This window comes from Eretmochelys imbricata, chromosome 22, assembly GCF_965152235.1.
Source record: "Eretmochelys imbricata isolate rEreImb1 chromosome 22, rEreImb1.hap1, whole genome shotgun sequence".
In the NCBI taxonomy this organism is placed as follows: Eukaryota; Metazoa; Chordata; order Testudines; family Cheloniidae; genus Eretmochelys; species Eretmochelys imbricata.
In genome coordinates, this window is record NC_135593.1 from 4,978,025 (window position 1) to 4,995,752 (window position 17,728).

At 52.3% G+C, this 17,728-nt stretch overlaps 1 protein-coding gene across 2 annotated transcripts; it reads left to right on the forward strand.

Annotated features, from left to right (window-relative positions):
- Positions 1 to 293: 293 nt before the first annotated feature.
- FOXRED1 (FAD dependent oxidoreductase domain containing 1) lies at positions 294 to 15,897 on the forward strand. Of its 2 annotated transcripts, none has more exons than XM_077839869.1 (11): positions 294 to 429; positions 4,058 to 4,278; positions 5,621 to 5,731; positions 6,527 to 6,645; positions 7,589 to 7,683; positions 9,063 to 9,164; positions 10,669 to 10,742; positions 11,799 to 11,959; positions 12,502 to 12,631; positions 13,546 to 13,650; positions 14,188 to 14,878. In XM_077839869.1, the coding sequence occupies exons 1-11, from the start codon at positions 294 to 296 to the stop codon at positions 14,440 to 14,442; spliced, it is 1,509 nt and encodes a 502-aa protein (XP_077695995.1). In that variant the 3' UTR covers positions 14,443 to 14,878. The 2 variants fall into 2 exon arrangements, with proteins under 2 accessions (XP_077695995.1, XP_077695996.1); XM_077839870.1 differs by lacking the exon at positions 294 to 429 and having other exon boundaries at positions 4,062 to 4,278; positions 14,188 to 14,356; positions 14,736 to 15,897.
- Positions 15,898 to 17,728: the final 1,831 nt, after the last annotated feature.

Genomic DNA, 17,728 nt, shown 5'->3' on the forward strand with positions numbered 1-17,728 from the left:
ATCCGCGCCCGCTGTCGGGAGGCGGAGCCAGCAGTAGCGTCATTGATTGGTCCCTTATGGTAAAATGCCCGCCCCTGAAGAGGCGGGTGCCGGAGCACGGGGCCGGCGGATTGGTCAGTCCCCGTTCGTGGGCGAGGTCCAATCGGGGAAAGGCAGACATGGAGGACGCGGATTGGAGGTTTGCCCGGGGGGGTGGAGTAGTGTGGTTGGAGGCTATTGGTCAGCGCGGGGACGGCGGTCGGGGGCGGAGCCTGCCGGCGGCCCGCGGGGGGGGGTGGGCTGGTCTGGCCGGCATGATCCGGGCTGGTCGCTTGTGCCGGGGCTTGGGGCGCCCCCTCCCCCTTCCGCTGCCCGCCCCCGCCGGGGGCTCCGCGCCACGGTCCCGCCAGCTACGCGCCGGCCACCCGCAGCGCCGGGACCTCTTCAGAGGTGGGGGGGCCCGGGGAGCTGGGGCGGAGATGAGAGGGGGAGTCTCTGGGGTCGGCTGCGGGGGGGTCCGGGCTCGGCTGGGGGCTGGGGCGGAGATGGGAGGGGGAGTCTCCGGGCTCGGCTGCGGGGGGGTCCGGGCTCGGTTGGGGGCTGGGGCGGAGATGGGAGGGGGAGTCTCCGGGCTCGGCTGCGGGGGGGTCCAGGCTCGGCTGGGGCCTGGGGTGGAGATGGGGGGGTTCCAGGTTCGGCTGGGGCCTGGGGTGGAGATGGGGGGGGGGTCCAGGCTCGGCTGGGGCCTGGGGTGGAGGTGGGGGGGGGGGTCCAGGCTCGGCTGGGGCCTGGGGTGGAGGTGGGGGGGGGGGTCCAGGCTCGGCTGGGGCCTGGGGTGGAGATGGGGGGGGGGTCCAGGCTCGGCTGGGGCCTGGGGTGGAGATGGGGGGGGGGTCCAGGCTCGGCTGGGGCCTGGGGTGGAGATGGGGGGGGGGTCCAGGCTCGGCTGGGGCCTGGGGTGGAGATGGGAGTGGGGGAGCCCGGCCTCGGCGAGGGCCTGGGGCTGCCCATGGCATCGGGGTGCGATGTTTCGCCCGGCTGCCGCAGGACGGTCCCAGCTCCCTGGTCCGGGAGCGCCCCCAGCAGGGGCTGGGCATGGCCTGGGGCTGAGGGGTGCGCTCACCTGCTCAGCGCCCCTCCTGCCTTTGCCCTGTCGCGGATGGAGCGACTTCCCCAGCGGGCTGTGCCCAGAGACCTGCTGCCCGGGGCTAGCCACCTCAACCTGCCTGCCTCAAGGCCTCCCTGCCCTGCAAGGGGCCGGGGGAGGCCTCCTCTCATGGCTCAAGCAGAGGGCTGGGAGCCAGGACCCCTGGGTTCCATCTGCAACCTTGGGCAGGGTCCTGCCTCTCCCCATGTCTCGGTTTCCTGTCTGTATGAGGAGGGGGCGGGGGGTTATTTGTATTCCTGGATCAGGACCCCCTTGTGCTAGGGCTGTACAAACACAGAACGGACACTTAGCCTGGCTATCGGGCTAAATTCATTCTTGTTCCTAGAATGCTCTGAACTCAGGTAGAAGGTGCTAGAGGTGGGCAAAGTGTCACCCCATGGGCACGTAGTGCCAGGCAATCCAGGCTCCCCTATGTTAATCGGAGTTTGTCACAGCGGCTGGGTTCACTATTAACCCACCTTTCATATTTTTCCTACAACTTTAGTCTCTTGTGGCCAAGTTGCTCCCCAGCAGCCTCGTCATTGGTGTCTCTCCAGTGGGTAATTCAGCCCCTTAATTTTAGCGTTAAGAGGCATGTAGTGGAGAGGGCACTGGATGGGACTCAGAAGAGCTAGGTGAACTTCCTGGCTCTGCCATTGGCCTGCTGGGTGACCATGGGCAAGTCATGTCTCTCTGTGCCTCAGTTTCCCCATCTGTAAAACGAGGCTAAGGATACTGACTTCCTTTATAAAATGCTTTGAGATTTGTGGATGAAAAGCACTATATAACGTTAGGTATTACTATTGAACATGTTTATAAAGACAGGTTGTGAAATTGGATTCATCCAGCTCTTAAAGATAAATACCAGGGGTCAGATTCCAACCTGGTGGTAGCGAACTTTGATCCATGTTCTGTGTAGCAATGAATATGTGATGCACAGGGGCGGTGGAAACAGACTGAACTCTATTTCCTGGGCTCAGTTACATGACCTTGATAAGGGTTACAAAAGGTTAACAGGCTTGTCACATCGCAGTAGTCAGTGACTCCAGTGGCTACTGCTAGCTATGGGATCAGCTTTGGATGGATGCCACATGTGATAAGAAAAGAATGACATCTCAGTCTCTGGGTTTCCATTAAATATTGGGCTGGCATTGGAACTGGATCACGTGACCATGTGCTGATCTAGATCGCTAACCTACATGCCAAGAAGGGGAATCTAAAGAGTGTACCCCAGAATGATGCACAAATGACTGGCCTCTGGGGAGACTAGAATTTATCCTCTTGTTTCCATGGATTCCATATATGCTGTTCTGATGCATATTCAAAGCAAACGTAACCTCTGTGTGGGTCCCACGCAGCAGAGAAATAAAACTACCAGTGACTGCAGCAAGCTGCGTGGTGACCTGGACATGACATGATATAAGAGAGAAGATGCTTTTTTATTGAGTCTCAGGCCAGTTGTCAAAAAAAAAACTCTTCCAAAACCACCATCGCCATTGGCACTGTTGTCTCCCTTGTTGTCAGTCTGAGCAGAGAAGTCAGGGAATGAATGGGGAGCTGGGACTCAAGTAATTTCTTGGCCCCAGGCGGTCCCTCGAGGGCAAGACTGAGGCCGTATTGGCTGGGCAGTGACAGGGCACCTGCAGAACCTGAACAGAAAAGTTGATTTCCAGGGTTGTGGATTCAGTGCAGGTGAAAGATGCTCAACAGAGAAAAAAGTCAATGTAAATCATAGAATATCAGAATTGGAAGGGACCTCAGGAGGTCATCTAGTCCAACCCCCTGCTCAAAGCAGGACCCATCCCCAATTTTTGCCCCAGATCCCTAAATGGCCCCCTCAAGGATTGAACTCCCAACGCTGGGTTTAGCAGGTCAATGCTCAAACCGCTGAGGTATCCCTCCCCCACTTCCAAGACTGGACTGAGGAGCATGTGGTATTTACACGGTAAGGCTTGATCAAAAAGGATGCTGTCAGACTGAGCAATGAGCCTAAGAAGCAAGGAGTCCCATAGCTGGGATTACACTGGGTCTGAGAGCCAGAGACTGCTCTGCTCCTAGCACCATATAGACTAAATCTGGGTCTCTCCAGCAGCAGAGTTCCTGTGGAGTGTAGCTTTCTTATAGGCTGGGGTGATCCCAGTTCATTAAGGGCTTTAGAGGTTAGGACCAGGACCTTAATTTCTGTCCTGGACCAAACGGGGAGCCAGTGGAATATACAATACACACGTGTGACGTGTTCATATTGGCCTTGGTTAATGAGATACGCTGATGCAGGCTGAGCCATGTCAGTTTAATTTAGCCCTAGATTGAATGAGGTGCAGTCATCTAGCACGCAGGTGGTGCTGTGAATCTCAGTGGCTATATCCTCATCTGAAAGCAGGGAAGGCGGTTTCCTGCCACACAACGAGGGAAGGAAGAATTCCTTGCCCTAGTGGTAATCTCTGCATCCAGGGTTAGTCAGGGGTTTGGCAGTACCTTGAGGCTTTTTGCACCACCTGCTTGGTCTGATGGCTCAGTTGTAGGTGAAGTTAGAGCACTTCAGTCTTTCCCCTTCCTAAAAACATCATTTGTGACTTTCCTGGGTTGAACCAGAGCCAAATGATCTTTGTCCACCTGCAGAAACTCCCCCAGTTGTCTTGGGGATGGCAGAGGCTGTATCAGTGGAGAAGGGAGGTGTGCCGTTATCTGCATGTCACTAGAGCCTGGGCCTCGTGACTTTACCACATGGTTAATGGAAAACAGAGAAGGGAAGTGTATCTTGAGCCTTGCCTGAACTTGCCCAGCAAACGCAATGCCCCTCTGCCTAACACTGCCCCGCTCTCCCTGCGTTCCACTTGCATAGCCCTGTTTGGGCTGGTGATTGCTCCTGCTGTCTGGATTTCTCATGCTGGAAGAGGGTGAGCCAGCTAACAATCCTGTCTCTCTTTACAGACCTGGAGAAGGAGGTGGTGAAGTTCCAGAAGAAGTTAAAAGAGAGCCTCCCGGGCAGTGATTGGGACCCCTTGGGTACCACAAAGGGTCTCCCTCCTGAGCGCGCAGATGTGGTCATCGTGGGGGGAGGGGTGATGGGCTGGTCCGTGGCCTACTGGCTGAAGGCGCTGGAGCCCCGGAGAGATGCGCTCCGAGTGGTTGTGATTGAGAAGGACCCAATGGTAAGTTACCCCTGAGAAGGCTACCACTAAGATATGCAGCATCCCGGAGTCTCATTTAGGCAAGGGTTTAGAAATTGAGCTGAACTCCAAGTGCTGTGGCTGCACTGCAGACCCAACCCACCCTGTCCCTCTCCTTGCACCAGATCTCCCTCCCCCCCCAAAGGAAGATTCGCATCCATAAAAGGTGAGCATTGTGGGGAGAGAGGTTCTTAGCCACCAGAGCAATTGGGGCAGTAGAATGGGCTCCCCCGGGAAGGGCTGGAGGCTGCAGAGACTGATCAGAGAAGGGGTCAGTGGGGAAGGAGTTAGTGACTGGCCCTGCAGAATCATAGAATATCAGGGTTGGAAGGGACCTCAGGAGGTCATCTAGTCCAACCCCCTGCTCAAAAGCAGGACCCATCCCCAATTAAATCATCCCAGAGATCAGGGTTGGGCCGGGTGATTCAGTAGTGACTCTAAGACCAGCATACAGGGGGTTACAATGTTCCAGCCCATTTATTTTGATCAAGGACTCCCATGTTCCATGGTGTTAAAATAGATCAGCACCTGTGTGTTCAAGACATTGCTTGGGCAGAGCCAGGACACACCAGTAGGTCACTTGGCCTCTGCTGTGTCTGCATTGGAGCTTGATAAATTTAAGAATGGGATTGTATGGGGCTGCCTGTACTGACCCAGGAGGTCCCTTCCAGTCCTGAGATCTTCTGATTTGTCTTTGCATCTGTGAGTTCGTCCTTGTTCCTTACCATCCTATTTCTTTACCCATTAATGACCAGGATGGGGCTGCTGCGGGCTTTGGCCACCCATAACGGGGTAACTGCATCCCTGCTCTTTTAGGGTCTCCCTAACGTCTAGGCTAACCCCCTGCAAATGCTGGGCTAGGGACAGCATGTGGGGGCAGGGCTTGCTAATGCGAGATGCAGCCTCAAGGTCAGTGGTTGGACTCCAGCCCAGGTTGGAAGGGACCAAAAGTTGATGCCATCTGCAAGATGTTTGGTGCCCTCTCCAGTTCCCAAAGGGCAAGTGCCCACATCACCCCGTTGATAGTCTCAGGAGGCCAACACAGGAGTGAATGGTTCATGGAAACTGATCTACCCTCTGCTCACTAGAGGGAGTTTGCAGGGTTCCTTGGTAGAGCAGCATCAGGGGATTGTTTCACAGCTGCTACTTGTCCTGGCTTTGCTCCGTGAACAGGCAAGTTCAGTCCCCAGGGCTGTTGGGCCCGGGCCTTTCACCAGCACTAGAGCCTGTGAGAGGGAAGAACTGAAAACTAGCTGCCTCGTTTCTGTTCTGGTAACTCTGCCATCCTGACCATCCTTCCCCTGCCCCTTTGGCTTCCCTACAGTACTTGCAAGCCTCCACGGTGCTTTCTGCAGGAGGGATTCGGCAGCAGTTCTCCTTGCCAGAAAACATCCAGATGTCCCTCTACTCAGCATTCTTCCTGCGCACGATCAACGTACGTTACGCTGGCCAAGGTCTGAAGGGAGGCGCTAGGGCCTTGACTCTCCAGGGGCCTCAACGCCTGCAAGCGCCATGCTAGAGAGAGTTTGGAGTCGGGAGGCTTAGGGGAGCTACAGGCATGCTGAACCCCCTTGTCGCCATGGCTGCAAGTGGAGCGTAGTATAGTTCATTTAATTAGCTGTGTGTGTGTGTGTGTGTGTGTGAGACAATGTATTCGCTGCTGCATTGCTTATACCTGCTTGTGGGCCTGAGTCTACTGCTTGCTGGTGTAAATCTGGAGTGGCTCTGGATTTACACAAGTGTCTCACATCGCTATTTCACCTGTGTCTCTTCTGGGAGAGAATGATCAGTCAGTGGCCTATGCTTAGTAATACCTCGGGCTTTCTGTTGTTCTTTGTGTGCTGAAGCACAGTACAAACAGTAACCAGGCCACATTCTGCGTGGCCACGCAAGGGATCTAGGTTCGAGTCCCATCTTCGCTCCCAAGCTGACAAGTGCTGGGAAATGTACGTAGGTGATGCTGTCGATCACTAGGGAGACTGAGGGGGCCTATGCAGCTTGTCAGCGACCCCTCTGGCAGAGCAAAAAGCCGCACTGACGGGCTCAAGGGAGGCCTCTAGCAGAGGAGGACAGGTCATTCTGAGGGGGTTGCCAAACCAGAGCAGCTCCTCCATTTTACGGGGAGATAATGCAGTGATGGTCTCTTGAATGGGTCCCAGGTCCTTCTCCCTCTGCGTCTGCCTGAATCAGATCAGTGACTGGAGTGTTGACGGGAGCTCTCTGTCCCCAGGAGCATTTGGGGGTTGTGAACGAGCCGCCCATAGATATTCAGTTTAACCCCTCGGGATACCTCTTCCTGGCCTCGGAGGACGGAGCTGCCGTGTTGGAGGAGAACGTGCCCATTCAGAGGTACAGCCCCTCGGCGGGTGAAACAGTGGGAGCTGGGAAGCGAGGCAGTGGATGTAGTGGCTGATATTGGCCAGCCAACCTTGTTTCAAGGCTGAGCTTGATAAGTTTATGGAGGGGGTGGTATGATGAGACTGCCTACAGTGGCATGTAGCCCATCTGCGACTGCTAGCAGCAGATATTTCTGATGGCTGGTGATGGGACACTAGATTGGGGAGGAGGGGCCTCTAAGTTACTACAGCAAATTCTTTCCCAGATGTCTGGCTGGTGGGTCTTGCCCTCAGTGTCTAACTGGGGGGATTGGGAAGGAATTTTCCACTGGGTCAGATTGACAGAGACCCTGGGAGTTTTTCTCCTTCCTCTGCAGTGTGGGGCACAGGTCACTTGCTGGTTTAAACTAGTGTAAATGATGAATTCTCTGTAACTTGAAGTCTTTAAACCATGATTTGAGGATGTCAGTAACTCAGCGAGAGGTTAGGGGTCTATTACAGGAGTGGGGGGGGTGAGGTTCTGTGGCCTATGATGTGCAGGAGGTCAAACTAGATCATCACGATGGTCCCTTCTGGCCTTAAAGTCCCTGGATAGCGAATTCTGTAGCAAAGGGCCTTCTACTGAGAATGCCCAGCCCTTGTGACCTTTACACTGTGGGTCTCCAGATGAAGCGTCCCTGTGTGAGGAGCAGGAAGAGAGATGGGCTTGAGCTAGCTGGGACCTAGCACATGAAGGGGTTTAGGGATGAGGAGCCTTGTACCATTAGCATGGGGAGGAGGTCTGGAGAGAGAGAAGCAGAACTGCTATCAAGTTACGGTAAACATCCTGGATTTCCTTTTTTTTCTCCTAGTGGTTATGCTTCATTCTCTCCAGATCTTCTCCCACGTGTTTCCTAACAATAGCTGTATCAGGACTAAAACCAGCGTGTTCTAATGTATATTTAATGGCTTTTCAGGGCCGAAGGAGCTAAGGTCTGCCTTCTGTCACCAGCACAACTGAAGAAGAAGTATCCGTGGATAAATACCAATGATGTGGCTGTGGCATCCTATGGTATCTAATTGCTAGACCCCTGCTCACCCCATGGGGGAATGGAACTCCCTTTGCACATCAGTCTCACTAAATATTAGAGGAGTAAAATTAAAAAGAAAATGTAACAGATGTTTCTGAAACTATGAAAGGAACTGAAAAGACCAGCTTTCATTACAAGGGCCAATCCTGCTGTTAGATATTAAGTGCAAAACTACACTTAAATGCCATGTTAGGGCTGAAAAATCAAAGTCCAGAGTAAGAGAGTGCCAAAAATTAAGGTTTCTGATAAATATTTAACATAGCTTGTTACATGTCTTGTCTGTTTCATGGCACATCTCTAATAATAAAACCAACAGTATAACAGGGCTTTCATTTAACAAGGCAGATGGTAATATCATTAAGATTGTATGTACAATATGGCCATGTAAACGTAACTTCTGGGTGGTTGATTTCTCAATTATACACTAATATTTAGGTTTTTGCATTTAATTTCCCTGTTTTTTCCTTGGGGAAATAGAGGGGAGAAACTCGGCAATACTTTTTCTGACCGATCTGCAGAGAACACGCTTAACTGAAGGCATCACTGCATCAGACTGGGGAGGGGGACTAGAATTCAGATGCATTTGCGTAGAGATGCTGACTTTACATTTTCACACCTCCAAAATTATCGTACTGACTTCCTTTAAATTTGAACTGTTTTCCCTTCCCCATTGAGGTCTATAAATCAAGCCAAGTTTAAAATTTCTAGCTTCACCCATTTGAGTTATCGGAGCATAAAATGCTCAGTTGGAATGTGTGGGGAAAGTGTTTTATCTTCCTGGCTGCTTGACTTGGAAATAACAGGACTGATCTCATTCAGACTCTCCAAACAAATTCACCTTTTGGATGAGCCCAAACATGGAACCATACAGACCAATGAGAATTTGTTTGGCAAGACTGAAAAACAAAAATGGAGGTAGAATGGAAGCTGGAATTCACCCTTCATTAAAGTGCTCCTTCCTGGGAACTGGTGTAACTTTTATGTAACTATAAGTTAAATACTTGTCTGTTGCTGAATTATACCTGTATATTAAAGAAAAAAATTGATACCTTAAGCAGCAACAAACTCTACTTGGCCTAGCTAACTCACCTCCTCTATAAAATAGGGATAATAATACATACCTTTCTGCATAGTGCATCTGCTAAACGCACAGGTATTTATGCACATACTTACCTTTGTGCCTGTGACTAATTCTGTTGACTTCAGTGGAACCTTTCATGCATAGAGTGAAGTGTGAGCACAAGTGTCTGTAGGATGGGGGCTGTACTTTGCAGGCATCCTACCTGCAGGGTGCTTGTGTGGGTGAATGGTTGCTTTGTTCATGCCTGCTCTTCCATGTGACCATTTCTTCTTTCTTTAGGCCTAGAAAATGAGGGTTGGTTTGATCCTTGGTCCCTCCTCACTGCCTTCAGGAGAAAAGCAATGTCCATGGGTGTTTATCAGTGCTTCGGAGAAGTGACGTGTAAGTGAGCCCCTCTCACTGTTTGAGGCTAGCAAGTAGTTTTGACCCCCTTGTAGGGTTGTCGCAATACCATGTGCTGAGATCCTCTCAGCTAAGCAGCGTTGTATCTGGTCATTACTTGGATGGGAGACCTCGAAGGCGCATGTAAGATTGCGAATCGTAGTGTTAGGGATTCGGTACTGATCCAGCTGGGTACTAGGGGTTGCTCAGCTGGTCCAGAGGTGTTGCTGAGCTGCTATCTTTAAAATAAGATGGAAAAATTAATACAGGTGATAAAATGAAATAAATAGCTGCCAAAACCACTTAAGACCTTGAATCAGAAACAAATGTGTGTAGGTGTAAGTTCTGGAAATGTATTTTAGAAACAATTGATATCCTCTGTTGGCCCAGATTGGAGTCCAGGATTCTGTTTCCCCTGCCACAGTTTGCTGGGGATGTCACAGACACTAAAGCAGTGCATGTAAGGTAACTCCTTGCCCTGCTTTTGAAATCGGGGATTTCATCAGCTGTACTAGGAGAAGCAGAGCGCTGAGCTCAGGGCTTGGAACCAAAGGCTTTTTACCTGCCAAACATTTAATTAAAAAATAAACAGACAAACCTGCCAAACTTTTTCTAGTCCATTTCCTCATGTGCTCTTTTCAAATTATAGTAGATGAAGCATTGGAGAATATCTCCTGTAAGGAACAGTGCAGGCCTGTTCTCAGCGACTCACCTAAATGGTACCACATGGGACAGTCCATTTCTGATGCCTGTGATTCTATGTTAAATTCCATGGCTGTCTATCTGAAGAACTGTGGAATGGGTAAATGAGCAGATGGGGATTAATGGAATGAGGACAGAGCTGGGAGTCAGGGGACAGCCGGTCTATTCCTAGCTCTGCCACAATATCACTACGTGACTTTGGGCAAGTCACTTAATCTCTCTGTGTCTTTGTTTCTCCATCTGTAACATGTGGCTAAGGACAGTTATCTATCTTTGTAAAGAGTTTTGAGATCTATGGCTGAAAAGCACTGTATGAGAGTCAAGTATATTTACAGCATCTATTATACATTATCTCTGATGTATTCTTGGTCTCGGGTGGTTTAGCACAAGTTACATTTCTCCGTAATCTGTCTAGTGATTTTTTCCCCCCCTTTTGCTGTGACTCACTCGTGAGCTGTGTGCCTGCCTGTTACCGATCACTGTACGTTACAGATCAGTGAGCGAACACAGGGACAGAGCAGGGATCATAAAATGTACTGAAAACAAATAAACAGCTGTTAGAGATTTTAGTTTGAATGGCTTATTGGAATACACCTTGTGTGCTAGCGAAGGGACTGTAGGCTATTCTCTAGCAGTGATGGGTAATTCTGCACTGTGGAGAGCTGGTCTTTGTGTGTTACTTACAAGCTGTGCAAATTAGCCAGTTGTGCCTGCTGCAGATAGGCCCAGATCCTCAGAGGTATTTGAAGGGAGTGAGCAAATTGCTGTTTGCTGCATGTTCTTTTCTGTTTCTCTTTCCCAGCCTTTACCATCTCCTCCCGAGAAATAATGATGCCTGAGGGGGAGCTGACCTTCTCCCGCATTAATTATGTCCGCGTAAGTAATCCCCCAGTGGTCTGGTCCCACTGGTAGTGTCATGTCTCAGACAGGAGAGATCTGTGATGCGTCCTGGGCTTGACCCTACTGATCACCTGCGTGGAAGAAAAATGATGATCTCCTAAGACATACACACTAGGGGGCTGAGTGGGGTCATACAGTTAACCCTGACCTGGGGATATTTTAACAGTGAGGGTAATTGGCCATTAGAACAGCTCCTTGAGGGTCGTGGTGGGTTCGCCATTACTTGGAGTTTTTCAGATTGAGACTGGGTGGCTTCCAAAAACCTCCACTGTAGTTCAGCCACAAGTCACGGGGCCCGGTGCAGAAGTCACGGGGCGGAATCCCCTGGCCTATGCTACACTGGAGGTCAGACTGGATGATAGCTGGTCCTTCTGGTCTTGAAATCCGAACACACTGCATAACTGAAAAAGCTTCCTTCTCCTTTGTGTGGGGCCACGTGTCCGTGGGAGCCAGGGTACCAACACAGCGATACCTCCTAGTCCAAGAACCTAGGCAGTGGGTTTCCAGAGGTGGTGGGACTCCAGATTCTACTCCCACCTCTGCCAGGGACTCATTGTGTGATGCTCCCTCCATGCTTCATTTTCTCCCCACTCCCCCCAGTGAGGTAAGTTACTAATATTATCTCACTTTAACAGATGGGGAAACTGAGGCACAGAGTGATGATGGGACTCACCCAAGACCACGTTCTGAGTCAGTGGCAGAGCCGGGAAGAGAACTGGGTTCTCTTGCGGCCCAGCCTCATGCTATAACCACAAGACCATCTTTGTCTCTCCTCACTGCTTCCTGCTCTCAAGCACCCTATGCACAGCCGCTCCTGCCCTCCCCCTTCTCTTGCTCTGCCCCATGAAGCAGTGGCTCCCCAACATCTGTTTCCAGTGCAGGGTAATTCGGGGGGCAGTTCCCCTCTTTATTCCATGACACCCGCTCCAGTGCAGCGCTGTTGCTCTGCCTGGAAAGCCTTCAAGGGGCATCTGGCACCCAGGGCTCTTTGGGGTCTATTAAGCTCACTGCTCTCCCCCTTATACCTTCCAGGTCCACATGCCCAACAGTTTGGAGTACCAGCCCGTGGAGTGCTCCCTGGTGGTCAATGCAGCTGGCCCCTGGTCACGGAAGCTGGCCGAGATGGCCGGCGTTGGGATCGGGCCACCCGACACCCAAGAAGGGATCAAGCTACCCGTGGAGCCCAAGAAAAGGTGCAGGTTAAATAACGTGGCGTGGGTGGGATTTGTGACACAGGATCCTTGGCTGTGTGAGGTGTGGGCATTGATTTGCACATTTAGGTTTGATTCCTTCTCCGGGGACTCCCATATCTCCCCCAAGGGGGTGAGCTGGGGAAGAGCCAAGTGAAGCTTCAGCGCAAGAGCTGACTAGGTTAAGCGGTCAAATGAGGTGCGTTCCCTCAGGGCGACTCCGCTGTGCTCGGGACCGTAGGGTGGCCAGAAATACCCTGCTCTCGGTTCTGTCGCTCTGGGAAGGTGGACAAGCAGAAGCCTTGGAAATTGGGAAGGCCTGGGAGGTTGGATTCTGACTGCCTGGCTTGGGTGAACACTGGCATAGTGCCCGGCGCTGTCCAGGAGGCGGATAAAAAGGCAGCCCCTGCCCCAAACTGCTCGTACCTTCCGGAAACTTCTTCCCTGGGTCTGCTCTGGCTCCCAGGGCTCTGGCTGAACCCCGGGAAGAGGAGGGGTTGGCCTTCAGTCCCTTAGCCAACTCACCCCGCCCCCACTACCCCCAGGTATATCTTTGTGTGGCACTGCCCTGATGGGCCTGGCCTGGACTGTCCCATGCTGGTTGACACCACGGGGGCTTATTTCCGCCGGGAAGGCACGGGAGGCAACTACTTGGGAGGTCTCAGCCCAACAGAGGTGAGTCAGTCGGGGTCTCGAGGCAGTCGTAACCAGCGAAGCATCTCGTAAAGGGGGAAGCGGGGAGGGCTCAGCGGGGGAGCGATAGCCCCGTAATCGGGGGCAGGGGAGCAATGGCCCTATAGATATGGGGGGAACTGGATTTAGTGACGTCAGACTGCCCCCGCAGTCAGGACATGCCGTGATGCATGCCCCTCCCCTCACCCACAGCAACGGGCAACTCGCACCGTGGAGGCAGTCTGGGTTCAGTTAAACGGGAACCAACAGAGGGGGAGTGTTTTCAGTCGCTCACCAGCGCCCTCTCTGGCTGATTGATTCAGCGTTGATGAACTGCTGGGAGCATCCTGTCCTAGGAGGGAAAGGCTGCAGTGCAGGACTCAGGAGGGGGACAGTGTAATGGAAACGGCTTTTGGCAGATCCGAGTCTCCCCCCACGGACTGAGCGGCTCTGCTCTTGCGCTGTCAGACACAGCCCTGGAGCACACGTAATCGGTCCCTTTGGAGTGGGGAATTTTCCATGGCAGCGATGGGGCTCGGCAGCGTCTCTCCAGCATCGGGAGCAGATGCGTCCACCCCATCCTTACAGAATCCCAGACTCGCCCGGGTCCAGTTACAACCTCCCTGGGAGCTCTCAGTGCTGGAGCTCCACAGGAGCCGAATGGAACCAGCCCGCCCCCACCAGCGTCCCCGGACAGTGACCTGCTCCCCTAGACTGGCTCTGTAACCCCACAGCCAGCACCCAAGCCCGGCTCTGTCACGCTGCCATACAAAACAGCCCTGCTGCCCCCTGAATGCTTGTTCTCGAGCCGCCTCTCCCAGCTCAGGCTGCTAACAGGTAGCTGCCTGCTGAGCTCTGGCACCAGGGCCGTGGGTTGCTGTCTGGGTGACAAACCCTGTCTTTGGTCCCACCCCCAGGAGGAAGAGCCAGACATCCAAGACCTGGAAGTCGATCACAGTTTCTTCCAGGAGAAGATCTGGCCCCATCTGGCCCATCGGGTGCCAGTGTTCGAGTCCCTGAAGGTAACAGGCCTGTGCATCCCTGTGCTTGTTCACCTTGAGAAAAGAGGAGGAAGTGAACGTCTCTCCCTCTCTCTCCCCGTCCCGGTGGGGCTGGTCCGTGACTTGGAGAACCCCGGGGAAGGGGAAGGTTTGCCGATGTGATCGGATGGCAGTGCAGGAGCGCCCAAGCTGGCAGGGCTGCAGCAGCTCGTATCCCTGCGGCGGTATCAGGACGGGTGGCTGGTGGGGATGATGGGCCAGTGAGAGGTGCGTCAGGAGCTACTTTAAAGTGACAGCCCTGGAGGTGGGAGGCCTCTGTCCTCGGAGCGGGAACAACACAGAGCAAGCTTCCCCCTCGTGCAGTCCTCCCCATGAGACGCTCCTCAGGCGTGAGAGGAGAGTTTGGTTGATCTGTTCATTCCTGGGCCTCCTGGCTGCGGCTGCCAACATGGGGGGCTAGGGGGTGTCAATGCCAGTGTGAGGTGGGGTTTCCTGGTGGATAGGTCAGTCCCACTGGCAGATGGCCTGCAGGGCCCTGAGTGTGTGTTCTTTGGGCAGGTGAAGAGTGCCTGGGCTGGCTACTATGACTACAACACTTTTGACCAGAACGCTGTGCTGGGCCCTCACCCGCTGGTGGAGAACATGCTCTTCATCACGGGGTTCAGCGGGCACGGGCTGCAGCTGTCGCCAGCGGCAGGCAGGGCTGTGGCCGAGCTCATTCTGGAAGGCAAGTTCATGACCATCAACATGGAGAAGTTCTCCTTCAACAGGTTCGTCTCTGGGGAGCAGGTCCTCGAGAGGAACATTATCTGAGAGCTTGGAACGAACCAGCCAGTTGGTGGGTCCCACCTCCTCTCCTCCCCAGAGCCGTAACACTCTGTCTGCTCCCATGAGCATCTCGGAGCTCTGCAGCCTGACGCCAGCTTGTTAGTTCAGGTTCCTGATTGGAAACTGAGGTACGGAGAGAAGTGACTTGCCATAGGCCATGTCGTGTGTTGGTGTCTTAGCTGGGAATAGAATCCAGGCCCCTGCTCTACTCACTGGACAACGCTGCCTCTTGGAGCTGTTGGTTTTAACTCTTGAATCCCTCTCTCCCCTCCTCCCAGCTGTTGGCCCAATCACACCATTAGCTGCAGGAGAAAACGTGTGCTCCTGCTCAGTGATGGAGATTGCAGCAGCAGCCTGTACTCAGACACCCTTTCTACCTGCCTGGTGTCCCGGACATCTCTCGAGGTCTCCGGTGCTGGCTCATCCGGCCCAGAGATTGACAGCATCTGCATATCCCATAAACCATATACAGACCTCCGATAATTGCTGTGTCCAGCTACTGCTAATATGAGCCAGATTCGGCCTGGTGATATGAGGTATGAGATATGAGCCTGTCTCCCACACTTGGTGCACCTGGCACAGAGGGGCAGGGCCCTCGGGTGTTTCTGGGGTAGGCCAGTCCTTGCAGGTTGGGTGCAGCCTCACTGCTGAGTCCATGTCCTGGGGGAGCTGAACAGTGATCTCCCACCTCTGTGCAGCTAGGGGCCTATGCTCCCCAATACCATGCTCGAGCAACCACATTAATTTGACAAATAAAATTTGCCAAATTTTGCAGAATTTTTAACTTTTTGGTGCAGAATTTTTTAATTTTTTTGGCATAGAATGTCCTCAGGAGTAACCTGTTGATGTTACTTAGTGCTGACTCCATTTCAGAGGAACAGAAGTGAAGTCAGGGGTCTGCATGACCCAGAAAAGGAAAATCAAAGCTATTCCAGAGGTGACCGATCACAGCTGGCCCAGATGTGCAAGACACACACTGCTGATCTTCCCTGACTGGCACAGCATGGCCTGGATGCTTGGGCTGACTAACAGCTGAGCTGCTGCCAAACCCAGCCTGGTTTGAGATGGGCTTTCCCTGGGAAGTGGCCATTGTTGGCAGTGGTCACCCCTGCCTTGGGCTAGGAACCAGCAGGGCCAGGCTGTTGCTGTCTAGAATGCTACCACAGCTTTGAGCCCACCCTTGCCTTAAGATGAGTGTGATGCCTGGGGGCCACAGTTGGGCACAGGGGGAGAAGGAGGAGTTTAGAATGGGAAATAGCTCCCAGCTGCTGTCCCATCCCAAGAGTGCTGCAATCTTCTAGGAGATGACCCAGGAAGGCTGTGCCCCTCACCTATCTCACTGCAGGCCTGAGCTGCCTCTGTGCCGCTCCAATTGCATGTTAGAGATTTGTACCAGCTCCTCACTTGTGATCTGTACTGAAATAAAGTGATGATGCAGTGTGGGGCTGTGATGGTGGTGGTTGTGGGTATGTGTGTGGGGCTAAGGACAGTCTGCTCACTCCCCTTCAGGGCTGTACTGCACTTACACTTCATCCAAAGTCACAGGGAAAACTCCCATCAGCTTCAGTGAGCTGTGGTGCAGGGCCTGGCTGAGCCTGCGCACCAGCCTCTGCCCTGTGTCACTGGCAAACCACACTGGGAGAAAGTAAGGAAGCCTGCGTAGAGCAGGGCTGTATGGGGGACCTGGGCTTGCATTTGCATCCCAGCAGGGCTGCTTACCAGACAGCTGGGAGGGGATTCAGCTGTTTCAAGGCTCTGCAGTCTTTGAGGGATGCTTTAGGGCCCTGTGACCAAGTGGCCCACTCCACAGCCCCCAGCTCAGAGCTGGCCCCTCAGCTGCCCTCTAAACACTTCCTGTCCCAGAACTCCAGCTGGGTGGTGATCTATGCCCAGTTTCCATCTTCAGAAGCATGTGGTAGATGTATGGTATGTGCTACATTGAGGCTTTGCAGAGGGTTCTTAAACCCCATTGCTCTTCCTTTAATAGCACAAGGAATAGATCTATATAACAATAACTCCACACGCTTCCCTGCTTTGCTTTCCTCACCCCTCTAGCATGTTCTTTGGGTTGGGGTCCTCCTGCTGCAGCATGTGGCCTGTGTTCAGAACCATGGAGACTTCTCTCCCTAGCCTGCTTTCTCCTAGATCAGCTGGTCCATCCACTTCCTCTTTCCTACCCAGCATTTCCTCTTGTGGCTCAGTCAAAGTCTCTCTGGTTTAATATCTCCCACCACCTGGTTCTATTGTCTACTACAGATAACTTTCTGTTCTCCTAAACCTGGCCCCAGCCTCCTGTAGACAAACTGAGGGGGAAGTGGCTACCTCCAGCTCCATTTGGCTGCCTTAGCATTATCTTTTGAGCAGCTTGAGAAGTCATGAAATTGAAGTACTACCCCTTGTCCTTAGTCTGGTGGGTACCTGTACCAGGTCCTGCCAGCTGTGGTGGTTACATAGCAATAAGCTTGCTTACTTGATTCCCAGGACTCTTAAATCCTTCACTAAAAGCCAGCGATTGTGTCCATGTTACCATAGCACCTGGAGCTCCCACCTGTAGCCCTGGGCAACGCTCACACACACAAAATATCCCTGCCCCAAAGAGTTTCCAATCTAAAACTTGTCACTATCACCCACTTAATGCATTAACAGGGGAAGGAACCCAGGGAAGAGGTAACACGGCTGATGCCTTCGGCCATGGGTCAGCTGCCATAAAGACCAGTCACTTATCTGTCTATAATGGTGTAAGTGGTAATGCTCAGCAGAGATAAATATATATATATATATATTCAGTAAAGATGGAGAGTGGGGACCAACAGCATAGGCATCCTGAGCCTCCCCCACAACAGAAGCAAAGCCTACAGAAAATGTAAATGAAAGAGCAGATTTAAAATTTGATTAAAGCTAATGTTAATCATCTAATACACAGGTTAAGGAAAGAGTGTCTACATAGCGGGGTGTAAAGCTTAAAATTAGCCACAAGTACAAAGTTTGATTTAAAAGTCAGAAAATACATCCAGTACATAATGTGCAATATCCCAAATTTTAGTAAATAAATGTAACCGTATAATTTAGATATTAGCATCCAATATTTGGATACCTCGCTCATAAAAGGTTATACTAAGAGTAGCTTGCAGAAAGCAAATATAGCAATGAGTGTAGATTGTCGCTGAGTAAGTGAGAATTTAAGATGGGTTGTCCCTCAGAGTATTTCAGTTACTTTCCTGTCTTTGGGACATCAAGATGAGCTTTGCCCCACACTTTAGCTCCTGTAACT